This window comes from Periplaneta americana, chromosome 3, assembly GCF_040183065.1.
Source record: "Periplaneta americana isolate PAMFEO1 chromosome 3, P.americana_PAMFEO1_priV1, whole genome shotgun sequence".
NCBI classification, from domain to species: domain Eukaryota; kingdom Metazoa; phylum Arthropoda; class Insecta; order Blattodea; family Blattidae; genus Periplaneta; species Periplaneta americana.
This window is the reverse complement of record NC_091119.1, coordinates 47,354,602-47,380,246: the sequence shown is the minus strand read 5'-3', so window position 1 is coordinate 47,380,246 and position 25,645 is coordinate 47,354,602. Positions and strand designations below refer to the sequence as shown.

The 25,645-nt window shown below is 35.4% G+C and overlaps 1 protein-coding gene across 1 annotated transcript in view; it reads left to right on the top strand.

The window, feature by feature from the left end:
• The first annotated feature begins 10,769 nt into the window (after positions 1-10,769).
• Positions 10,770-25,645, top strand: part of LOC138697016 (sodium channel protein Nach-like) — a 49,846-nt gene continuing 34,970 nt past the window's right edge. The window contains exons 1-3 of the mRNA XM_069822609.1: positions 10,770-10,824; positions 14,233-14,497; positions 21,601-21,807. Of these exons, the coding sequence (XP_069678710.1) occupies positions 10,770-10,824; positions 14,233-14,497; positions 21,601-21,807 (527 nt within the window). The remainder of the gene's footprint in view (positions 10,825-14,232; positions 14,498-21,600; positions 21,808-25,645) is intronic.

Genomic DNA, 25,645 nt, shown 5'->3' with positions numbered 1-25,645 from the left:
AAATTTGATCCAAAGAAATGTAACATCGAAAAATTTCTTTGCAGAATGTAAAAGTAGATTCGCTCGGATCAAATTTCTCCACGTTTAAAGGACAAAACTAAAATTATTTCATATTATTTGTATATTAAATATGATGTACCGAAGTACGTATGATAATTCCGTGCAAGAATTCTGCGTTAACATATGATGGAGGATGGATAAAACAGAGAAAAATTTTCTCTAGCACCGGGTCTCGAACCCGGGTATTCATCTCTACGTGCTGACGCTTTATACACTAAGCCACACCGGAGAGAATAAATCTCTACTAAATAGTTGAGTTCCAGGTCTTAGTACGACTCGTAACATGGTTAATAAATTTCGTGAAACTGAAAGTGTTCATGATAAGAACCAAAAAAGACGACGTGCAGTGCACACAAACTCTGAATAACATTGGACACCTGGTGGAAAATTCGCCTAAAATTTATTCGGCGTCGTTCTCAACAAACAAGAATTTCCTTCACTTCCGTACGAGAGGCTACGAAATTATTTAGGGTAAAACAGTATAAGATTCTGTGGAGCAAGAACTTACAATCTGTTGATCCAGTACTTAGGAATAGATTTTGTAATGCATTTTGAGTGAAGTGCTTGACGGAGAAATTGATCCTAATCTCATTTTGTTTCCAGACGAAACTTGGTTCCAACTACGTGGTTATATTACAGAGGGTCGTACCACAGTCTAGTATATACAGTCGCGAAGCTCAATACGTAGTAAATATGCAAATATTAGATAGTTGCTCACCACTAGGATCACTAATATCGCCTCATTAGAGGCAATGCAAAATAATACCGTCGCAGTCTATTGTTCCTAGCACCCTCAAAACTCAAGCTTCGTGACTGTATATAGTAGACTATACACTTATGTATTGACATATTGTGACGCCATTAACTTCTATCATGTGACCACAGGCAATGTTTGCAAAATGGTCGAGAACGATGGTTCGTTTCGACAGCGTGCTGTCATTAAATTCCTTGTTAAAGAAGAAAAATCTGCTGCTGAAATTCACCTCAGACTTCAGCGTGCATACGGAGATGTGTGCATGGGCGCCAGCAGTGTTAGGAGATGGGAACACGAGCATCCAAGATGAACCTCGTAGCGGTCGCCCTCGAACTGCCTCCACGGAACGCAACAAGGAAAGAGTTCATAAATTCTGGGATGCATTTTGGTTGAATTTCTTGAACCTGGACAGACTATAAATGCTGTCCGCTATATTCAGACAGTTTTGAAGCTCCGTCGTGCATTGCACGAGAAACGCTCGGGAAAGAAGATCATCCTGCAACACGATAACGAGTGGCCTCACACTGATCGTGTCACCGTGGAGAAAATCAAAACATTTGGGTGGGAAACTCTTCCGTAATCTCCCTACAGTCCCGACTTGGCACCCCCCCGACTGCTATCTTTTCGGTTCTGTAAAGACGCAGCTGCGAGGCCAACGCTACGAGACTCTGGAAGACATACGGAAAGCAGTGCGTCAGTGTCTTCGGGAAGACGAAACAGACTTTTACAGCAAGGTAATTTTCAAACTTACAAAACGGCGGGAAAAGTGTGTGCAAAGAAATGGCGACTATGTTGAAAAGTGACAGAAAAGTCTGTAGATTAAGATGATGTACCTGGTTTGTCTAAAAAAAAAATAATAAAAATTAAGATTTATAACAATGGGTTGCGCATGACTTTCATAATGACCCTCGTAATAAGCAAGAAATGTGTGGAAAATGAAGGTAGACAGTTCTCCTTGCAGAACATGCGTGAATACATAACTTTCAAATATAATAATAAGTAGTATTTTGTTAAACAGTGACTTCACTGTCTCGAGTTTAACCGAGAAATGATGTTGCTGGTCGGGAGCAAAACTCCCGTGGCCCGTGAACTCCATGCTGCACTCACGTTTCATAGATAATCCGCTCACTCAGAATATATTTTATGCTCGACCATGCCGAAATGTAGTAATTATACACCTGGTAGCAGTCCTTTAATGCGTGTCATTAAAGTACACCTACTCATTAAAGTACAGGTGTTTTCAGCCAATGACAACTCAGCTTACAAGTGTTCAGCCAATGACAAGTCAGCTTTGCACCGTTATAAAACCACAAGTATCGATTATTCTCGGATATGCAATCGAAAGAGAACTAGCGAAAAGTCACGGAGGCTGGAAATCCAATACTGTCGCAGAAGGTTATGTTCTGTTACTATAATAATTAGCGTTAATTATAAATAATATTCAAATAAATTCAATTTGTCATCTCGTTTTTCAATGTCGAATTCAATAATCAAGGTTATATCAAATTTAACGGGATTACATCAAGGTCAATGACATTATTGTTCCCCGGAAAAAAATCAATACTTTCGCGTCTGCGCACATCTCACAATTCACGACCTAGAACAAGGTCACTTCCGATCTTGTCAGATACAAATAAAATGTATACATCTGAATAATTTCAAGTTAGAAATATGGTCGAGCATAAAAAGTCGTATGAAACTCGCCTATAATGGTAATTAAGAACATCCATACTCGCTTCTTAATTACTATCATTATAGGCTCGTTGCATAATGTACTATTATTTTATTCATTCATTCCATTTATTCATTGATTTACTTACGTATTTGAATTCTAAATTTCTTATAGAATGACTACAATATATGGATTGAGTACTAATAAGTATCAGAAGTTCATAATCGCCAGAAATTGTGAATATTTTTACCATCAAGTCAATTCCATTTATTATGCCATTACACATACAAGTAATACACTTCGTCACATATGATACATTTGAAAGCCACATTAAACAACTGAAAAACACAAATATAAATAAAATTAATTGAAACAGTAAAAATTAATTAGAACAATGACAACACGAAATATACTGAGATTATAAAAATTAATTAAAACAACTCACACTTAACATATTCGTAATAACAAAATGTAAATAAATTTATTCGTTAAAAACAGTTTCATGCGAATTTATGTTAAAAACCTCACCAAGAGAGTAAAGAGGTTTTATTAATAGCTAATTATAAAATCTAGTTTTAAAGCTTTTAATTGGTAATTTATAATACACCGTACCCCGCTTAGAGGGATCGAGAAATAAGTGCTAATTTAAAATATAAATAATGGTTTTATAACATAACTTTTTGTACAGCTTGATGTAAAAACTCTCCGAGTTTCAGAGAATTGTCAGTGCAACTCGATGTGTGCGCCTTGAGCTACCCTGAAGACATCAAAAAGGTACTCAACCTTCTGCCAAGTGTTCCATAACATTCGTGGAGTGATTAGCGCAGCTGCATTTATAATGCGTTGTCTCAGAGCGTATTCCGAATCTCAGCGCTGAGCAATCTGATCGCATCACGGTGTTCCGAATTTCACCGATGGCGACACTGATGCTCCACCGGTGTCCCACCGGTGCCATCAGCTTGCAGAGGTGGTGGCAGTCTCCATCAGCCGCCATTAGAGAATCTGATTGGTTCTTGTATAGGGCGGGAATTAGCAGACGAATGACATCGTGCACTGTTGTGTCATGGCGGTGTGTTCTGCTTTAGTTCTGCTGTATTATTTGTAATGAGCACAACGTAAAAACAATATGTTAATGGCTTATGAGCGAACATGTCAACGGACCACTTATCACTACCGGTTCAAGAAATAAATTGTTTATGCTCTCTTTTCTTTGAACGAGATGGAAGTACAGAAATTTCGCAAACTTTTGTTAGCGTAGCACAGACAAGAACTCATACAGTCGCCATGACAGCCATCGATCCTTCCAGCAGTTTTGTTCCTATTTCGCTGCAGCGTGACGTCATTGTTGTCCATCGGTCCGGTGAGATTCGGAATACGCTGTCAGTTTTTCCAAAGTGTCAACTGTACCACGTTGGTACACAACACTTGTCACAAAGCCCCAGAGGAAGGTCAATGGGCGTCAAGTCGGTTCACCTAGGTGGCCAGGCAAGGGTTCTTCTTTTCCGATCAACCTATTGGGTTTGCATTCAAGAAACCACGCACTGCTTCGTAGTAATGGGGTGGAGCCCCATGTTGCTGAAAACCGATTCTGGAAAGAGTTGATCAACAAAAAAAGTTCTGCAACATTCCAGATACACATTCCCTGTGACTGTCGTCTCGATGATGAAGAAGAATGATCCAATGACGGAATATTCTACTGAATATTAAATATTATGTTTTATTTAACGACACTCGCAACTGCAGAGGTTATATCAGCGTCGCCGGATGTGCCGGAATTTTTTCCCCCAGGAGTTCTTTTACATGCCAGTAAATCTGTTGGACATGAGCCTGTCGCATTTAAGCACACTTAAATGCCATCGACCTGGCCCGGGATCGAACCCGCAACCTTGGGCATAGAAGGCCAGAGCTATACCAACTCGCCAACCAGGTCGACGTTCTACTGAATGGCGCCAGGCTTGTTTCCACGATAAATGTTAGTGCGCATGCGCATGAACATGCAACTGTTTTTAAACCATTGGTGCATAAACTTGGACAGTTTCTGCATCTTATCAGATTTAAATCACAACAATATCTTCATCTGATTTTAAATGTAAATTTGGTATAGAGAGACGAGTCCGATACTTTGTCAGGGAATTATATAACATTTGCCTCAGATTTGGGTAAAATCTCTGAAAAAACTCAACGAGACTAAATTGGAACTCACGCCCGAGGAAAGACTTGGATCACGAGGCTTGCAAGCTACGTTGAGAATATGCAGGTGACGTGCAAGGTTATGATAATGTATTTTTTCTGTTGCAACTTTCCTATATTCCCTTTGAAGTTTTTTTTTTTTTTTTTTTAATGTAACGACGTTTCAAGACATTATCCTCCAATGGCTACTTATTAATTAGTTACAGAGGATTGAATACGAAAACATTCATAACTATATTAGAGGTCAGCAATTCACTCCATTACTGCGGGCGTGACATCACGAATGGCATATTAAATTATCACAAGGTCTGTCAAAAACCGTCCTATAATAAAGCGAAGAAAAAAATCAAAGAGTACGATATAAACTGTGTACATTATTAACTCTCTTATGTAATGACGCTAATACGGTAGTAGTAGTACAATAACATGGACGCTTTAGGGTCCTTCAAACTAAACCAATTTAGTCGCGCGTTAGTGGAGTTGCAAACGCGCGTTAGTGGCGCTGCTTTATAAATTAATTTTTTTAAAGAAATTTGCAGTCTTCCAGTGAACATGGACGTAGAAGGAGATATACTTTTGGCAATTTTTCTCAGACGGAGAAAGGATAAACGTAAAGATAGAAGAGTCTGGGTTCATCCATTAGTTTGGAGTAGACCTGGTTGGCGAGTTTGTATAGCGCTGGCCTATGCCCAAGGTTGCAGGTTCGATCCCGGGCCAGGTCGATGGCATTTAAGTGTGCTTAAATGCGACAGGCTCATGTCAGTAGATTTACTGGCATGTAAAAGAACTCCTGCGGGACAAAATTCCGGCACATCCGGCGACGCTGATATAACCTCTGCAGTTGCGAGCGTCGTTAAATAAAACATAACATTTTTTTTTCCATTAGTTTGGAAAGACAGAATCGAAGACTATTCCATATCTTATTTGATTATTTACATCAGGACGATAAAAATATTAATTTAAAATTACGCAAATCAGAAACAATATGGCATAAAACATATTTTTGTTTAATATTTAAGAATTCAAAATTAATAGGCAGCAAACATGAAACCATTCATAACACGTAATTCAACCACTATGATATACTACAATAGGTGTCTGTTGTGTAATGATAAAGTCAAAGACCGTGGTGTAATTGAACCCAGGTTCTAACCTGAGATCAATTACAGTATTTTTTTTAATCTTTTTGTTAATTTATTTACATTATTTTAGATGCGTTATTTTATTGTAACATGAAATGAAGGAGATTTTACTACATAAATGATATATCCGTAGTTCGCACTAGTCTAGCTATTTAATTGTCTAGTCTATGGTTATATTATTATTTATTATGACTATTACTTACTTACAAATGGCTTTTAAGGAATCCGCAGGTTCATTGCCGCCCTCACATAAGCCCGCTATCAGTCCCCTTCCTGTGCAAGATTAATCCAGTCTCTATTATCATATCCCATCTTCCTCAAATCTATTTTAATATTATTCTCCCATCTACGTCTCGGCCTCCCCAAAAGGTCTTTTTCCCTCCGGACTCCCAACTAACACTCCATATGCATTTCTGGATTCGCCTAAACGTGCTACATGCCCTGCCCATCGCAAACGTCTGGATTTAATGTTCCTAATTATGTCAGGTGAAGAATACAATTACTATTAACTATTATTATTATTATTATTATAGTCATTCTATATTATTCTGTCGTAACACAGAGCCTATAGTTGTTCTTGTGGGTCCCAAGAGGTAAAAAATAATTAATCAAGTAGCATGCATATTCAAATTTTACGACTTGTTATTGTTATCAATAAAGAAGGAGCATTTTCTCAGAAACTATTAGAGATAAAGTAATGAAATTTTGCACACTCATTTGTTATTGTACGTAGGCTATAATGCAAATTTCCCTAAAGAAAATTTGTTTTTAGGTGGATATTTAAAGAAGTTCACTTTGGTAAAGCAATGATATTTTTTTTTTAAATACTACTACATATTTTTAATTTTATTTAAAAAAACGAATCGATTTTTTAAAATTCTGTCTGCTGCGATTTGTTACATATAATGTAGAGCAAATGTGTATAAAATTTCAGAACCATAACTTTAATAGATAATGAGAAAATGTTACTTATATTTTGTGATACCTGGTTCTGTTAGGTGGGTTCGTAATTATGCTTCCTAACATGGTAAGGTATTTTAATTAAGTATCATAATAGTCAGTTACTGTAAATAACTGTACCAAATTCAAGATAGATAGCTAAAAAAATAGTGGGATCAGTGATTAATGACATATAACCACAGTCTAGTACAGTGATGTCAAAGCAAGCGCATTTTTCTGACCTTGATGTCGTGCTTGGGCAGCAAGCGCTAAGTATGGAAAGAGGAAGGGTTTGTGTATATGAATAAGCAGCCTGATGGATTAAGAAAACAGTGGTGCACAAACTTCAAACGGAAAGTGAAATTTTATGTCGTTATTTTTATATGGCTTCTTTCTGTTTAATATTATCTATATTGTCTGTAAAACAAAAGTACTAACACTGATTTCTTAATATTGCACTTTTGATTTAAATCTTAATAACATAATAGAGTTAAGAAGGAATATTCACTTAAATTCCATAGTAGTATAATATTACACTGTATTAAGTGGATGAAACACATCATTCATAAATAAAGTGACATTCCAAAGAAAGAGATTGAGTATGACATGATAAGTTGGAATTTATATTGATGATATCTTTAGCCTTACAAAAATAATCAATAAACTAATCAAAACAATATTACAGTACAAAGCAAAGTTACCTAGGTACTGTATCTGTTTTAAGTGTAACTAATATTACATAACAAAACTCTTATCGTATTATGTTTTTAAGGTGATATTTGTGAGCACCTTCCTATCATCAGAATATTAAATTATTTTCTCGAAATCTGCTGAAGCTATAGAGCTGACATTTTTACAACACATGGGCACGTATCTTTTGCTTATGATGTAACAGTAGTTGGTTTGTTAATTCATTTCCTTACAAACAATTTCCATGCGAATATTTTCAAAATTTTCAATACACTATCTTCAGTAACTTAATACGTATATACGGTATATTAGATTTACGAAAATAAGGCTACTAAATAAATAGGCCTATACCTGAAAATTTCACTTTTCTATGCGAAAAGTTGAGAAAATATTTCTTTTGAATAAAAAAATCAAACTTCTGAAAAATGAGCATTAAAATTAAAACTTACATTCATATAATGCACTTATACTTCTCAGGCAAATCTAAAAATTAACATGAATATAGTTTTAATAAGTTCTCTTCCCTTTATCTATTGAATCAGTGCTGGCATCCCTGAATACACTCGACCAAGCGGCATATACCACCTCTTTCGTCTGTCTCTTTCCTTTCCGCTGTAAAGCGCTCAGGCTCTCCTGGGCTCTAAAGCGCGCGCTTGCTCCTGTGGGCATCAATTGACATGCCTGGTCTAGTATATACAGTCACGAAGCTCAATATGTAGGAAATATGCATCCATTGATAGTTGCTAACCACTAGGATCGCTACTATCGCCTCATAACAGACAATGCGAAATAGTACCGGTACGGTCTATTGTTCCTAGTACCCTCACAACTCAAGTTTCGTGACTGTATATACTAGACTGTGATATAACTGTGTATTTGAGACCAAGTCTCCCGTTAAAATGAAGGTAACAGAGGCAGGTAGCTTAGAGAGAGCTTTTCAAATGCTGCTAGACTTTGTAAATTTCGTAATAGGATCTTGGAATTCCCATCTGTTGCGCCTGTTTCATTCTACCTCCACACAGAAGCTATAAATTGCAGCCAGAGCAGAGTTGAGTACGCTATCAAGGAAACGAAATCAATCAATGTGTCTGATATCTCGAAGCCGCAATGCAGGTTTGTGCCGGACGTACTGGTGGAAACAGGTTCATACCAATTGAGCGATCTTGTTTACAGAATATGAACTATGTTGCAAATCAAGATTTCAGGTATAACTCCCTGTAAAGTTGATTTGAATAATTTCGAGGGAAAAATTGTTCCGGAGCTGGGTATCGAACCCGGGACCTTTGGTTTAACGTACCAACGCTCTACCATTGAGCTACTCGGGAACTCTAACCGACACCGACACAATTTTTCCCTCTATATCCACAGACCTCAAAGTGGGCTGACAACCGTCAAGCAACCAACTTCGAGTGCACACTAACTCTGTGTGACTTAAATTGTGGTTTTCTGTTCACGAACAGTGACGTGTATTATGCAAATCAAGATTTCAGGTATAACTCCCTGTAAAGTTGATTTGAATAAAGCGTAGAAGAGCGTGGTAGAGCGTTGGTACGTTAAACCAAAGGTCCCGGGTTCGATACCCGGCTCCGGAACAATTTTTCCCTCGAAATTATTCATGAACTATGTTAACTGCCAAACATACACAGAAGGTGCAGCACACTCCACTGAACAAAATATAGTTTACGAAAGTGACATCTCTCATACGTTTTACGTGTTTCGCAATAATTCAATGTCTTTATCATGTTACGAATGATATTGCCCTTTATAAATTATTATCTTGAACTATTATTCAATACATATATTCAGTTAAAGTCAATTGATATGCCCTGGTATAAAAGAATGAACTAATAATTCATTAATTTTATTACACAGAAGAATAATAAAAATTTATCTGACCAAAAATATGTATTACCCAACAAATTTAATTTATACAGATTTTAATGTATTAACTATTGAAGAAATTTATAAATATAGTTTACTAACTTACTATCACAGAAACCAAATAAAACATAAATCTAATCGACATGAATATCGTACTCGAAGACAAAAGTCTACTTTCCAATTAATTGAGCCTAAATGTCATACAAGTGCAGCTCTTAAACATGGTGCTAGTTTCGGCTCAAGACTTTATAATAAAATTATAAACCATTTTCCAAATATGAAATAGCCTATTTTAAAATTGAAGCTTTTAAAAAAGAAATTTATAAAATTATTCATGATATATAATATTAACAAATGTATTTTTTTACCTTTTATTTCTGTCGACTATATTCATGTTTTTATTGAATATCACTGGCTTCTGTCTGATTGTCAATTTATATTAAATGCATATTTTTCTCTCTTTTCTCTTTTTTTCTTTTTTGCTCTTGGTGTGTTATTTATTGGTTTGAATTAAGTTACTTACTATATTTAGTAAACTGTCCTTGTAAATTTTATGTTATATTATTGACTAAGACAACACCCTGCACGAGCCTGGCTCTTACGGTAGTGGCGAGAAACATTTTTGTTTTATAAATTTAATTTGTACTCACTAGCTAGCTAGTTAAATAAATAAATAAATAAATAAAAATTTTTTACAGGCCTAGGAGAAAATCCACAAATGATTAGGAAAAATACGGGAATTTTACTTGAAGCACGTAAAGAGATAGGTTTGGAAGTAAGTCCCGAAAACACAAAGTATATGTTTATGTCTCGTGACGAGAATATTGTGCGAAATGAAAATATAAAAATTGGAAATTTATCCTTTGAAGAGGTGCAAAAATTCAAATACCTAGGAGCAACAGTAACAAATATAAATGATACTCGAGAGGAAATTAAACGCAGAATAAATATGTAAAATGCTTGTTATTAGACTATTCGGTTGAGAAGCTTTTATCATCTAGTCTGCTGTCAAAAAATCTGAAAGTTAGAATTTGTAAAACAGTTATATTACCTGTTGTTCTGTATGGTTGTGAAACTTGGACTCACTTTGAGAGAGGAACAGAGGTTAAGGGTGTTTGAGAATATGGTGCTTAGGAAAATATTTGGAGCCAAGAGGGATGAAGTTACAGGAGAATGGAAAAAGTTACATAAAGCAGACTATATGCATTTTATTCTTCACCTGACATAATTAGGAACATTAAATCCAGACGTATGAGATGGGCTGGGCATGTAGCACGTATGGGCAAATCCAGAAATGCATATAGAGTGATAGTTGGGAAGCCGGAGGGAAAAAGACCTTTGACGAGGCTCAGACGTAATTGGGAGGATAATATAAAATGGATTTGAGGGAGGTGGGATATGATGGTAGGGACTGGATTAATCTTGCTCAGGATAGGGACCGATGACGGGCTTATGTGAGGGCGGCAATGAACCTCCAGATTCCTTAAAAGCCATAAGTGAGTAAGTAAATTTCTAATCTGGGAATTTTTATTTTACTATTCTCAGTTTTCTTTATTTTGGCAAATGTTACTAGTTACAACTCGGGAGAAACATAAAATAGCGAGTATTGACAATAATCATATGATTATTCCTGCATTCTACAGAGAGATTATTGAACTGTTGACTTGTTAAGCAATGAATGAATCAGTTATCTGGAAGAAGAGGATTTATTGAGTGACACATTTTAAAACACAATGCAATCATTTATCAGGTTTAGATAGATTTAAAATAGTAGGCCTACATTCAAAAGCAAAATATTCATCCCTTTGCTAATTTCCAGTCAACATAGTACAGCTATATTTACATTTGTGAACAATTTTCTTCAAAACTTACAATTATAAACTCCAAAAAAAATCCACTTAATCAGATGAATTCTTAGGTTACTTGCTAATGGAGCAATAGTAGCAGTTTGTGAAAAATGTGTTTTTTAGAGGAATAAAAATTCTTGATCTCCTGAAAAATGAAAAATGTGTTACTGAAGAGAATTCAGATTCAGTTAACTTCCGCGATGCCTTTTCAACATTAAGGATCAATACTGAAGCCTGCAATGGTACGAAAATATACCGGTAATGATGTTTCATTACTCGTCGTTAATATTCAATTTTAGAATTTTGATAAAATCAACAGATGTCAAGTGCGTTATAATTACTTATAAACCATTTTACTTAAAAATTAGTCACTACGTACATACTTCAAATCAAAATTATCCCTTTATGCACATTTAGAAAATTATGGCCATATTCCATAATCTGAAAGTTCAGAATATCTACCAAAGGCAAATCAATTGCTGGACGGTCAGTTAAACCGAAAGATTGCTCAAAATGTATAAGGAAATGCAATTTCAAATTTACTCAGGCTGAGTGGCTACCAATTCATGAAGAATTTTGGAATTTAAATGACACAGATAATTAGATTTTAACCAAAGGTAGAGTGTGAAAAATGGCAAGTTTGTCAGGCATAGTTTCTTGCAACACTCGAGTTGCCTGAATCGTTCACACATGAAATGCTGTATGTTCAAAAGGAATGAACATTATATAATTTTGAGAGATCAAAGAGGTCAGCACAAACCAGCTTGTCTAAGTCAGATGTTGTAATGGAAGAAATTACATTTCATATTAATGATTTTCCAAAAATAATATCACATTATGCCTGAAAATATTCAGAGAAAGTGTACTTGCCTCATTAGTTAAATCGTAAGAAAATGTTCAAACTGTACTTTGAAAAATGTGAAAATGATGGCATAACTACTGAAAAGAATAATTTTGTCGAAATATATTCACAACACAGAATTTAACTTGCCCTTCCATTTGACTAAAATGATTTGTGCGATACATGCTACTGATTTTCTCATATGAATGCCACAGGCAAAGAAATTCATTGTCAAGATCAGGATGCTCACAATAAACAGAAATGTTTAGCGAGGGCTAGAAAAGACAACATTGAGGCGGAAGCTGCAAATGGAAATCCATTTAGCTGAATTTGATCTGGAGGCTGTCTGCTACTGTCCCAAAGCAGATGCTAAAGCATTATTTTATGGGCGAAGATTGGCTGTGTACAACTTAACTGTATACAATAAATTTTCTGTAGAGAAGTCGCATGCTATGTGGAGTGAAAGAACTGCCAAACGTGGATCTGCAGAAGTTGCTTCATGTCTTTTTAATTTCCTACAAAAAATTCAGATGGTAAGGAATGGAATTCCTTTTTCAAAACATGCAGTGGACAAACCAGAAATATAAAATATGTCTGTTATATTTCTGCATGCTGTTGGGCATCTTGACATCCCTTTAATCAATGATATGTCCTTTGAGTCAGGCCACAAATAGAGTACGACTCTGATCATGTCTCAGTAGAGAAAAGAACAAAATTATTTCACGTCGGGATGGTTCACTATTGTCAGAATGACAAACAAAAAAATACCATATAATTGAAATTCAGCATGTACCGAATTTTTCAGAACTGAGGCGCTACATGAGAAAGGACAGAAAAGTTTTCAGTGATGTAAATAATGTCAATTGGCTCAAGATGGCCTGGTTTCAGTACAGGAAAGAAGACTTAGAACATATTTATTTTAAATACAGCAACAGGACTTCTCAAGAATTTGAGTTTAGAAGAATACTAATCCGCCGAACTAAAACAAGAATGCGAGATTCTTTCACACTTCAGCCTTTGTTTTCTTCTCCAGTTGCTAAATATCTTCTGGATCTACGCAATATGGGGATTATTCCTGACCAGTATCACCACCATGCTATAAGTAATTAATAAATGATGTTACAGACGGGAAAGAAGCGAAAGTTAATGAAGGTGATTATGATGATAATGATGACAATCAGCATTGTGATGCACTTGGAGAGCTATGATAAGTAGAGAAATCCGATTAAGAAAGCCAGCTATAACGGCTAGTATGGGGACCATCGTGCTAATCACACGATACCTCTATTCTAGTTAGATTCCACCTCTGCTTAAGCATCTGTGCTTGAGGCCAGCAGCTGGCTGGTCGGTCTGGACCCTTAAAGTGCTGTAGCGCTACGATTATTATTATTATTATTATTATTATTATTATTATTATTATTATTATTATTATTACTGAGGACTATTCCTTCTTCAGTATAACAATTGTTTACTACTGTTTCAGTGAAACAGGTTTGTGTAAAAGTCATTGCACTTTGTTATGGTGAATTATGGTATATTGCCATCAATTTAGTACTTTAAGCATTTTGGCTTATTATCCAGCACCTTGCTAATCAGTATTAGAAGAAAGACTTATAAAACTGTTTGTTTCACAATAATTAGATGTAATTACACAATAATATATAAATAATTCAGTGCATTATTTCTATTGTCATTAATATTAAAATCAAGTGTAACTTGCAAAAAGAACAATTTATTTAAAGTCAAAACAACGTATCTACAACACAGTCTTTTTTTTCTTACGTAACACTTAGCTTAAACACAAAAAAATTGTTGAGCGGATGTAAACATACTCTAATAACAACGAGTTATCACATATGTCGCACACAATAATATAGGAGGTAACAGTGATAGTGTTTCAGTTGTTGCAAAACTTCTTTTGCATTTATCTCAAAACATGAATTTTGTAGATACGTCGTTATGACTCTAAACCCCCGAATTTATATCAATAATGTCAGTGTTTTTTAGTATAGTGCCTGGCCCTAGTCTATTGTACTTCAAAGATATTCTCGTAACCTAGTTCCCTTTTGAACAGTACCAATATTACCAAGCCCATTCGCAATGCAATAAATTCATTGTTATTATTATTATTATTATTATTATTATTATTATTATTATTATTATTATTATTATTAGTGACGTTAATCTATTAATATTGAGCGATGCTGCGTAAACAGGAACAGGATATGACGTGTACAGGTCCGCCCCGTCGTCGCCATGGATACGCAGTACGTGTCGTGTTTGGTGCAAACCGGACGGCTGCCGACACTGTCTCGCTGCAATGACGCCGGTGAGCGTGTCGGCGCTGCAGCCCGCGTACGCAAGACCTCCGCAACGCGGCTGGCAAGCGCTGCTGTGGGCCCAGGTGTGCGACTACTGCGAGAACACCACCCTGCACGGCTATCGCTACCTCACGGAGCCTGGCCGCCACTGGGTCGAGAGGTTTGACACATACCTTACATTACAATAAAAGCCATCTATAGACTGTGTTACATTACTAGTGATGATTATAGTGGTGGTAATAGCAGCAATACAGTGCTGCTACACTTCTTTTCATTCTACTTAGTTCATAGAAGCCGCGACTTTTTACCCGCCCAGAACAAAACGAGACAGTCGCTCTTTGGCAACGTTGCCTTGTTGTACAGGGGCATCACTTTATTTTTACTTCAATTTTTATTGTACCTGAGTTTTTAAATGTACTTCACTCCCACGCCTTCTACTAATGAAGTTCAACCGTCCTCCACACAGATCCAAGACCGCATATACAGTCCTATAGTAGCCTTACGGTCATAGTAAACAGTACGTTCCAAAAATATGTTCACGTTTTCCAGTGACGAAAGAGCTTTCATTATTGAATCATTTTCGCACAGGTACTGTCGTCCATTTGCCTCCGTCACATCCCGGTTTCCCCCACCAGCTTCTATTCGCCTCTCTGTAAAGGCTAGTGGCTGGGCTGTCTTAGCTGTTTTCTGAGAACATTAATTTCTGGTAGGAATGGACGTCTACGTAACATTATACAACTGTTTAAAATAACTTAAATAAAAGGACCTTGTTAAGTAATTAACTGGCATGTGCTCCCCCCTCCCCTTTGTACGACCTTGCGACGTGACCACTTGGACGGACAGTAGATAGCATGTCTGAGTAATTTTATCTTTTCGGATCGGGCAGAAGTGAAGATTGAATTTATAGTACGTAAGGTACTCTTTTATAGAGTAGGTACAGAATTATTTCAACATGAGTTACTAGTACGAAAGTCGAAACTGGTAATTGGGATTAGGTACAATAGTCTATAGTGCGATAATATGCACATTAGAACTGAAGCCTGTATCGAAATGAACGGCCACCATGTTCAAAAATGTGTTAAAATATCCATATTATGATTATTTTTCAATTTAACTACATTCTCTATATTGTACGCTAATGTGCTGTAGACAGTATAATATAAACTGCATAATGAATACGTCCACATGGACAGCTCAGTTCGTGAGTAAAAACACTCATTGTTAATACTGTACTGTATTTTGATTAAACAAAAGCCTAATGAAAATTATCAAACTCAAAATCGCGATATTTCCTAGTTTACGTAAATGGATGAACTATTTTTCTTCCCTCATATACCTAGTAAGTGATTTGTTTGTACATTACGCCAGTATCATCGAACTCCAGTCGTGGAAGGGGGTAGCGAACGGCGTTGATCCAAAGGTATAGCCAGGTTAATATTAAAAATGTTAGTAAAAATAAAATGATGTCCCTGTATGTTACGACTCAGTCACTGTTAGTGGTGGTAAATTAATTACTACATGCACCCAGACAAAATACTGTATCCACGAAGAAGAGACGTATAAAGTAAATCGCGTGAAAAGCATTACATTAGGCCTTACTTGCTTACAAATGGCTTTTAAGGAACCCGAAGTTTCATTGCCGCCCTCACATAAGCCCGCCATCGGTCTTTATCCTGTGCAAGATTAATCCAGTCCCTACCATCATATCCCATCTCCCTCAAATCCATTTTAATATTATCCTCCCATTTACGTCTGCGCCTCCCCAAAGGTCTTTTTCCCTCCGGCCTCCCAACTAACACTCTATATGCATTTCTGAATTCGCCCATACCCTCCCCATCTCAAACGTCTGGATTTAATGTTCCTAATTTTGTCAGGTGAAGACTACAATGCGTGCAGTTCTGAGTTGTGTAACTTTCCCCATTCTCCTGTAACTTCATCCCTTTTAGCCTCAAATATTTTCCTAAGAACTTTATTCTCAAACACCCTTAATCTCTGTTCCTCTCTCAATGTGAGAGTCCAAGTTTCACAATCATACAGGACAACCGGTTATATAACTGTTTTATAAATTCTAACTTTCAGATTTTTTGACTGCAGACTAGATGACAAAAGCTTCTCAACCGAATAATAATATGCATTTCCCACATTTATTCCGCATTTAATTTTCTCCGGAGTGTCATTTATATTTGTTACTGTTGCTCCAAGATATTTGAATTTTTCCACCTCTTCGAAAGATAAATCTTCAATTTTTATATTTCCATTTCGTACAATATTCTGGTCACGAGACATAATTCTTCGTCTTATACAGTTTCAGTTGCTAGAAATTGGAACTCGCTTCCGAGTGATGTAAGGGGTTGTTGGACAATAACTTCATTTAGGTTAAAATTACATAAATTCTTACTAAACAGATTAATTGCTGATTAATATTTGCTACCTATAATGAAACTAACATCTGTCCATTCTTATTACTATCATTAATTTCTCTAAATAGATTTACAAAACCTCTAATGGCAATTACATTAATATTCTCATTATAGAAATATATTTTAGGTTTATATATTTTTTTCTCCCTGTAACATAGTCCTAGTAAGCTTATATTGAATTAATTTTCATCATTTTACTAGCTAACTCAAATCTTAAATTAATTATAATTGATTGAATTAAATTAGCTCATAAAATAAGTTACTACTTTACCTTATAGGTTTATCTAAATTTAAATAAATATGTAGTCTACTAGTCTTTAAAACTTTAAAACTTAACTGAAGAATATAGCTGGAGAACCTTTTAAGTGTAGTGTAATTATTTGTAATTTAAATATGTATTGTATTGATTAAGGCCGGTTGAGTGGAAGAGAAGGCCTTATGGCCTTAACTCTGCCAGCGAAAATAAAACATTATTATTATTATTATTATTATTATTATTATTATTATTATTATTATTATAATCATATACTTCGTCTTTTCGGAATTTACTTCCAAACCTATCGCTTTACTTGCTTCAAGTGAAATTTTCGTGTTTGAGATATTTCAAACAAAAAAGTTTAACACAATTTTGCTCGTTTTTGCTTTCTTTTCGAGATGTGCCTCTAACAAGAAACAACTGTCTCCTTCAGAATGGACTAACGCCCTAGAAATGTCATGTAACATCTCCACTGTTCGTGACGTAGCGGGCAGAAGTTTCAACACAACCCGATGTCGTTTTCCGAAATGCAGTGAGATTGAAACACTTGGATATGTGCTGGGATCATATCCAAAAGGCGAACTTCTCATTAATGCAAGACATCACAAAGAACTGCATTAGCCTCTACCTTAAATCCTTAGGATGGCAAATTCATGAAGAAATCCACTGTCTCTCTACTGACGGTTCACATCGTAGAGCCGATATAATTTCAATAAACAGATATACACAAAAAGCAATCCGACTATCAGATTTGAGGGAAATTTACAATGGATTGGTGAGGTGGATAAAGAAAAGAAGTCAATCTATTAACCCTACATCCCTTATCTGACATTGAAGTATAATCTTTCAGAAGACAATTGGTCAGTTATTAGCTTATTATTTGGTTATAGAGGAGGAATTTCTAAACTATCATGGACATTTCTAAAAAATCTTAAAGATCCTCTCAACTAGTGTGAAATTTCCGTTTCAATAATTAATGACTGTTTGAAGATTCTTCACCATCATTTATATTTCAACAAACCTAACAATAATTGACATATTAATAATTCTCTTTTTGTCAGACTTTATAATCCCAGTGAAAATTATTTAGTACAAATCCATATTATTTAATTCTACGTTATTTGTTTAATTTTCTTTAAATCACTTACTTTGTAAATAGTGTTCTGTGATACAGGATCCCTGCGGTCATCGATATACTTCGGTTGATGTCATTATGATTAAACATATATGAACTATTTCATAGGAAAGCTAAGAAAGCTATTGATTCAATTCCCAATATGTTCAGTCAATTTAAGAGAGCAGTGAATTGTGGTAATAAGTGACTGAAAGAATTTTAGTTTTGTCCTTTAAATATGCAGAAATTTGATCCGAACAAATTTAACTTTTCGTTCTGAAAAAGAAATTTAAAAGATTGTATGAATGAAAAGTCTCGGCTTTTCAGCCTTGTCTAACTTGCAAATAGTTTTACTAGAGTAAGTGAAACTACTTGGCCCTACAAGGAAAAAGCAGCACTATATTATCAGCTAATGATAATATATTGGCCTTCAAGAGGAAATCCCTGTTTTGGACCAACTGTTCCGCAACCGTATTGTGGAGTATTTCCCAATACCGGTACTTGCAAGAGTTCCGTGATTAGTTTTGACCTGATCAATTGTTGCCAGATTAGCTGTATAATGAGATAACGCAACTTCTTGTTTTGCGCGAGTCTATTGGACAACTAGAGCGAAGTACATCAGGTTTCCTGAGTAAAGAATCCCACTGTAACTTCAGAAAAGCCTCGTACCCTGGCGACGCAACAATATGAAATCTTACTGATATCATTTCTGACTCTAGACTGCAGACAACGTTTCAGATGAAACCATTGGGAGAGTTTTGATACAGTGTTAAGAAATAGTAATCTGAATTGTCTTCTAAAGCTGATGTAGTTCTTCTTTCATTTGTCGGCACCTGCATGTGTGAAGAGGAATTTTTCCTTTTGCTACGACGAAGACAAAGTACCGCAAGACAACTGCATGCTGAATCCGAAATGAGACTTCAAATATCTTCGATCCAACCAAATTAGGGGTGGAAAACAGCACCACTCATCGCATTAAAAAAGAATATTGAAAGTATGGTGAGAAAAGAATGCGTTTTCACTAAACTTGTTCACGTTAGAAACAAATATTTTTAATGTAATGTATGAGAATTTTTAATATCATAATTTTTATTCCACAAGTCATTGTTTTTGACAAAGTATTGGTTTTGTTAATGGCACTCTTTCATAACAGTTCATGGTGAGCAAACATCTGACGGAAAACTATGACTGAGCCAAGGGCTCCGTGGCTGAAAAAGTTTGAGAACCTCTGGCATAAGTACGAGTAGTTACATGAGCAATAAAATTATTGATATAAGTTAATAGCAGTAGCACTGGAGAAGTATAATACCAGTCATTATAAAAGTAGTAATAGAGTAGCAATAACACCAGATAATATTTGCAGTAAAACTAGTTTAAGGGCTAAAAGTTAATTATTTTAAACTATTCTTTCATAATAGAATGACATACCATTATATTACAATGTAACATGTATTACAAAATATAGGTTCTTATACAGTATAGTTGAGAAACTTGGTATCGAAGTTGGACGACTCCACTTTTGCTTTTATTACAGGAGAGGCGAAAAACTAGATCCTCGGAAATCAATGTCACCGTTATATGTATATTTTTTTAAAACATTCTCATGGGTAATAGAAACATTTTTTTCAGTCTCAAAATGTGATTAAAATTAATATTCAGGTCGCAATTTAAGTTTAAAAAGTGGATATGTTCATCTCCGAAACTAAGTTATGGAGTTGTCCGTTTTTGAAACCAAATGAAGCCATATTCAAAGTGGAGTTGCCTGTTTTTGAAACCAAAGAAGCCATTTTTTTAAGTGAAATTGTCTACTTTTGAATCTAAGTCTCTTCTAACTCGGTTTCAAAGCAAATTTACCTAAAACAGCACTTATTCATCCACAAACCGATTATATAAACAATCAGTCATGTTGGATTCGCGATGCGTGATGAGAAAATGTGGTACGAATGTGGGCTTCTCATTGGCTGCTGAAGGAATTGTCCTAATTTGAAACCAAGCCACAGTGGAGTTGTCTACATTTTGATTCTAAAGCGCACAATTAAGTGCTATTTTCGCTCTGTTCTGTCCGTTTTTTAATCTAAACAAATCCAGAATCGCATTCAGCATACAAAATTCAGTGAGAAACAATCGATATATCGCAGTCGCAAAAAACTGAGTTGTCTTTGATAATACGCTCATTTCATTTCGATGATAAATTCTTACATTGGGTACAGTTCGTTAATTCACTGTACAAGTTTCTCTTTGATTTATTGTAAGATTATTGATCATTTTGACAATTCTTTGTAAGCCAAATCTTATAGCTTTGAGTATTATTATTATTATTATTATTATTATTATTATTATTATTATTATTATTACTTACTTACTTACTTTTAACGAACCCGGAGGTTCATTGCCGCCCTCACATAAGCCCGCCATTGATCCCTATCCTGAGCAAGATTAATCCAGTCTCTATCATCATATCCCACCTCCCTCAAATCCATTTTTAATATTATCCTTCCATCTACGTCTCGGTCTCCCCAAAGGTATTTTTCCCGCCGGCCTCCCAACTAACACTCTATATGCATTTCTGGATTCGCCCATACGTGCTACATGCCCTGCCCATCTCAAACGTCTGGATTTAATGTTCCTAATTATGTCAGGTGAAGAATACAATGCATGCAGCTCTGCGTTGTGTAACTTTCTCCATTCTCCTGTAACTTCATCCCTCTTAGCTCCAAATATTTTCCTAAGCACCTTATTCTCAAACACTCTTAACCTATGTTCCTCTCTCAAAGTGAGAGTCTAAGTTTCACAACCATAAAGAACAACCGGTAATATAACTGTTTTATAAATTCTAACTTTCAGATTTTTTGACAGCAGACTAGATGACAGAAGTTTCTCAACCGAATAATAACAAGCATTTCCCATATTTATTCTGCGTTTAATTTCCTCCCGAGTGTCATTTATATTTGTTATTGTTGCTCCAAGATATTTTAATTTTTCCACCTCTTCAAAGGATAAATCTCCAATTTTTATAGTTCCATTTCGTACAATATTTTGGTCACGAGACATAATCATATACTTAGTCTTTTCGGGATTTGCTTCCAACCCTATCACTTTACTTGCTTCAAGTAGAATTTCCGTGTTTTCCCTAATCGTTTGTGGATTTTCTGCTAACATATTCACGTCATGCATAGACAAGAAGCTTATGTAACCCGTTCAATTCCAAACCCTCTCTGTTATCCTGAACTTTCCTAATGGCATATTCTAGAGCGAAGTTAAAAAGCAAAGGTGATAGTGCATCGCCTTGCTTTAGCTCGCAGTGAATTGGAAAAGCATCAGATAGAAACTGGCCTGCTGTAAGTTTCACTAAGACACATTTTAATTAATCGAACTAGTTTATTATTATTATTATTATTATTATTATTATTATTATTATTATTATTATTATTATTATTATTATTATTATTATTATTATTATTTGCTGATTTAAGGCTGGTATGGGTGGTGGTGGAGCTGGTGGCAACGTGGGGTGTGGTATTCATCATCCTGGACGTGTGGAAGGAGTACATCAACTCGCCCACTGTCACCACGGTGGACTCCACCAATTACCCCATCTGGCACGTGCCCTTCCCTGCGGTCGCAGTATGTAACATCAACAAAATCAGCCGCACAGCTACCTGGAACCTCGCTCAAAATCTGTAAGTACGCTCTTTCATCAGATTACATATTATAACTTTTCAATCAACCGCCCGTCCATCTATCCCTGCATTTCTGTTTATCTTGTCTATCTTCTTTCATTACAATATTTACGTAGTCAGGATTGGTTATTAGAGAATGTCTGCAAGTACATTTAACTTCTATTTAGGATTACCGGTCATTTTTCCGAATGGACAATTTCCGAATCTACGTACACTCTTAGACAAAAAAAAAAATGACAGGGCTCCAGATTCTATGTCCAATTCGGAAGACTTCGGGTGCATTCGTCAGAGCATAATACACACGCGGACGAATTTCTTCTGTCGTAAATGTTTCCAACACTCCACTGCCACCACTATATGATGATTATATAACATGCTTTTTAAAGAGTCATCGTCTCTCTTGCATAGCGTAGTCGGTAGCATTGTGGTCTTGTATCCGAAAGGTTTCCAGTTTGAATCTCAGTCTATACTTTGTTTTTTCATTCTCATTTTTTACTTCTTGTATAGCGATAATAACCAGTATTGTGAAATATTTAACAGAAAATTAATATTTACAAAGGGAAAGTTAGATACATAATAGCAATCCTTTCCGTTGTATCTTGTATTTAAAAAGACTAAACGAAATCTTCTCGGATAGAAATAAACAAAAATAAACCTTAAGTAAAAGAAATCCTCCTCGGATAGGAATAAACAAACATCGTCCTTTTCTTTGTATTAAACAAAATAAAGAAATACATCTCGGAGACCAATAAACAAAAATCAAAATAGATCAAAAAAATTCAATATCGGGTATGTAACCTCTCCGCATCTATAACCGCCTGCATCCTACGGGATATACGACCTTGAATCGCCTATACAAGAAGCTAGACTGTTACCATGGAGCTATCACAAAGCAGATATGTAACGGCACTATTTACGAGTGTAGCCAATATCTGGACACACATGGTTTTGTCTTTAACATTATTCATCTCGTTTTTGCATTACTATTAATATTATGATGATGATGATGATTATTATTATTATTATTATTATTATTATTATTATTATTATTATTATTATTATTATTATTGTGTTTGTAATACTATGAATATTATTATTGTTATTATTCTGGTTGTTGCATTATTATTATTATTATTATTATTATTATTATTATTATTATTATTATTATTATTATTATCATTATTACAGCTGCTACTACAATTACTACTACTAATACAAATTATAGTAACTGATCAATATTCCTTATGGAGAAGGGAGAAGATCCAAGAACTGAGCATCTATTTTAATTCAAGGGTAATTAGGAAGAAGTCTCCGATATTACTGAATGTTTTTGTTTAATTTTTAAACTAATCCAAACTCCTGTGCATGTTAATAAATGTATCATTTGTTTCTAGCTAGAGAAAAAATAAAACGAAACAAATATATATACTTATACGAAGGCGGATACGAACCCGATTTTTCTGCGTGTGAAGTCAGAGTTTTACCACGGAGCTATGACACACACACACACACAGAGTTGAAACCGTTGTTTGCCGATATAAGAGTATGTTCTTGGATCTCGCTGGTTTCGTCCTTACTACTCTTATTTTAGTCTCGTGTATCAGGCGCACGGCCGAACGGAATTTAGACAAATTTACGCTTCAAGAGTCCGGTCATTTTTTTTTTTTTTGTCTAAGAGTGCACATTATTCCAGAAAAAAGCAAATTCCGAAATGATGTAATTCCGGAAGTAAAATTTCCTTACTACCAACTTACTTAAATTCAGTGTTTTCTGAAATTATTTTTATTATTGCTACATGTACTGCAGTGAATGGTACTTATTTTAAGTTAATTTCATCTCTTCACTGGTTCACCAATAAATCTCGAAAGTACTGATGAATCAGGTGGTTTTGCCAGGAACTATTTTCTGTTACATTCTGGGCGGTTGGTAGCATCTTGAGGGAAGTTACGCACAGTGTTAATGACATCTAACTGTTCATCAGTAGAGAGCAGGAAAATAGTACCAAAATAGTAGTCTCTCTACGTGGTTACAAGTGCTGCGGGTCTTTACTACAGACCAGGCCTGGGAGATTTATGCGTTAGCTTGAGCGATCTTCAGATAACGGTCTCCTTCTACTCCTACAATTGTGATCCTCGTAGACATAAGAATCGATCAGCGGCGTGCAATGTGTAAGCTAGATCTACATGTGTTATAACTAGAGAGCGGAATTTAGACAAAAACCTATTTTTTTCCTTGATACCATCATTCCCGGAGTGGCTAACCGGGAACTGTTTGACAAGCCACCCTGCATAGTCAGGAGGCCCTTGCCCTTCATGGGATTTCGTGGCTAATTCTAATTCTAAAAAAACATACAGGCTTGAACTTTAATATTTACATTTTTCATGGAAATATAAGTAGAGGGACATCACTTTATTTTTACCAACATTTTTAACATTAACCTGGCTATACTCGGAAACACTGTTGCCCCCTTCCATTTCAGGAGTTTGATGTTACTAGTGCAATATGTAAACAAATCATTTTACTAGGCATAGGAGGAGAGAAAAGTAGTGTATCCATATATGTTGTAGGGAAATACGATATTACAATGTTCAGTTTGATCATCACTTTTACGGAATTTATCAAAATACAGTAGAGTAGTAACATTTTTTTTTTTCAAAAACTCAACTTTTCAGGCGGCTATGTTCGTTATGTAATGTCTACTTTATTTAGCATATTAATTATTGATGTTAGCATACAATATAGAGAGTGCATTTAAATTGAGGGGGTCGTAAGTAAAGGGCTGTAAGTGCACTTAAATTACTTTTGAGAAAATGGGGTTTAAATATTTAAGCTTTCGTAAAATCGGTGACATTTTTATTTAAATTTTAATGTGTGATGCGATTAAAATATCTCTTTGCCACTAAAATTTTAGATACTTTTGCTTACACTGGATGCACTTAACTCATGTTATTACAAATGTCACTAGCATTCCTTTGCTTCTAGCCACCTCAATTCAAAAAAAGCTAATCCGAATTTTTAAACAAGTTGCTGAAAATGGTTGCCGTTCATTACAATGCAGGCTTCAATTCAGTACGCATATTATTAAAAACATTTTGAAGCATATTCTCTGAAATTGAATTTATCGTTTCTTGAATATAATTTTTTAGTACGATATTATTAATATAGGTTCTTTCTTCTATAGAAAACGCAATCATATTTATGAAACACACTATACACTGCAGTGTTTACTTCACTGCTTGAAGACTTCGAATGCAACAGCGGCCGTAAGTTTGTGTGTCTGACGGGAGCAAGGACATTAGTGAAGGGGTGAGAGTGAAGTACATTCAGAAATGCAGGTACAATAAAAATGCAAGTAAAAATAAAATGATGTCCCTGTATAAATAAATAGGTTTTATAGTGCCTAAAATGCCTATTTCGACATTAGTGCCTGCTTTTAATTTCTTTTAATTTTTGCATCACTTTTCGTAACTGTTTCGTACAGTTTGCATTACAAGACGGATAACAACAACTCCTTCCTAGCAGTGAACGACACAATAGAGAAATACCTCCAGGCCACCCCTTCTCATTCTTACAATCTTTCAATCCTAAAATTCCAACTTTCAGGCGGCCTGGGTAGCGTAGTAGGCATAGCGCTGGCCTTCTGTGCTCGAGGTTGCGAGTTCGATCCCGGTCCAGGTCAATGGCATTTAAGTGTGCTTAAATGCGACAGACTCATGTCAGTAGATTTATTGGCATGTAAAAGAACTCCTGCAGGACAAATTATTATTATCATTATTATATTATTATTATTATTATTATTATTATTATTATTATTATTATTATTATTATTATTATTATA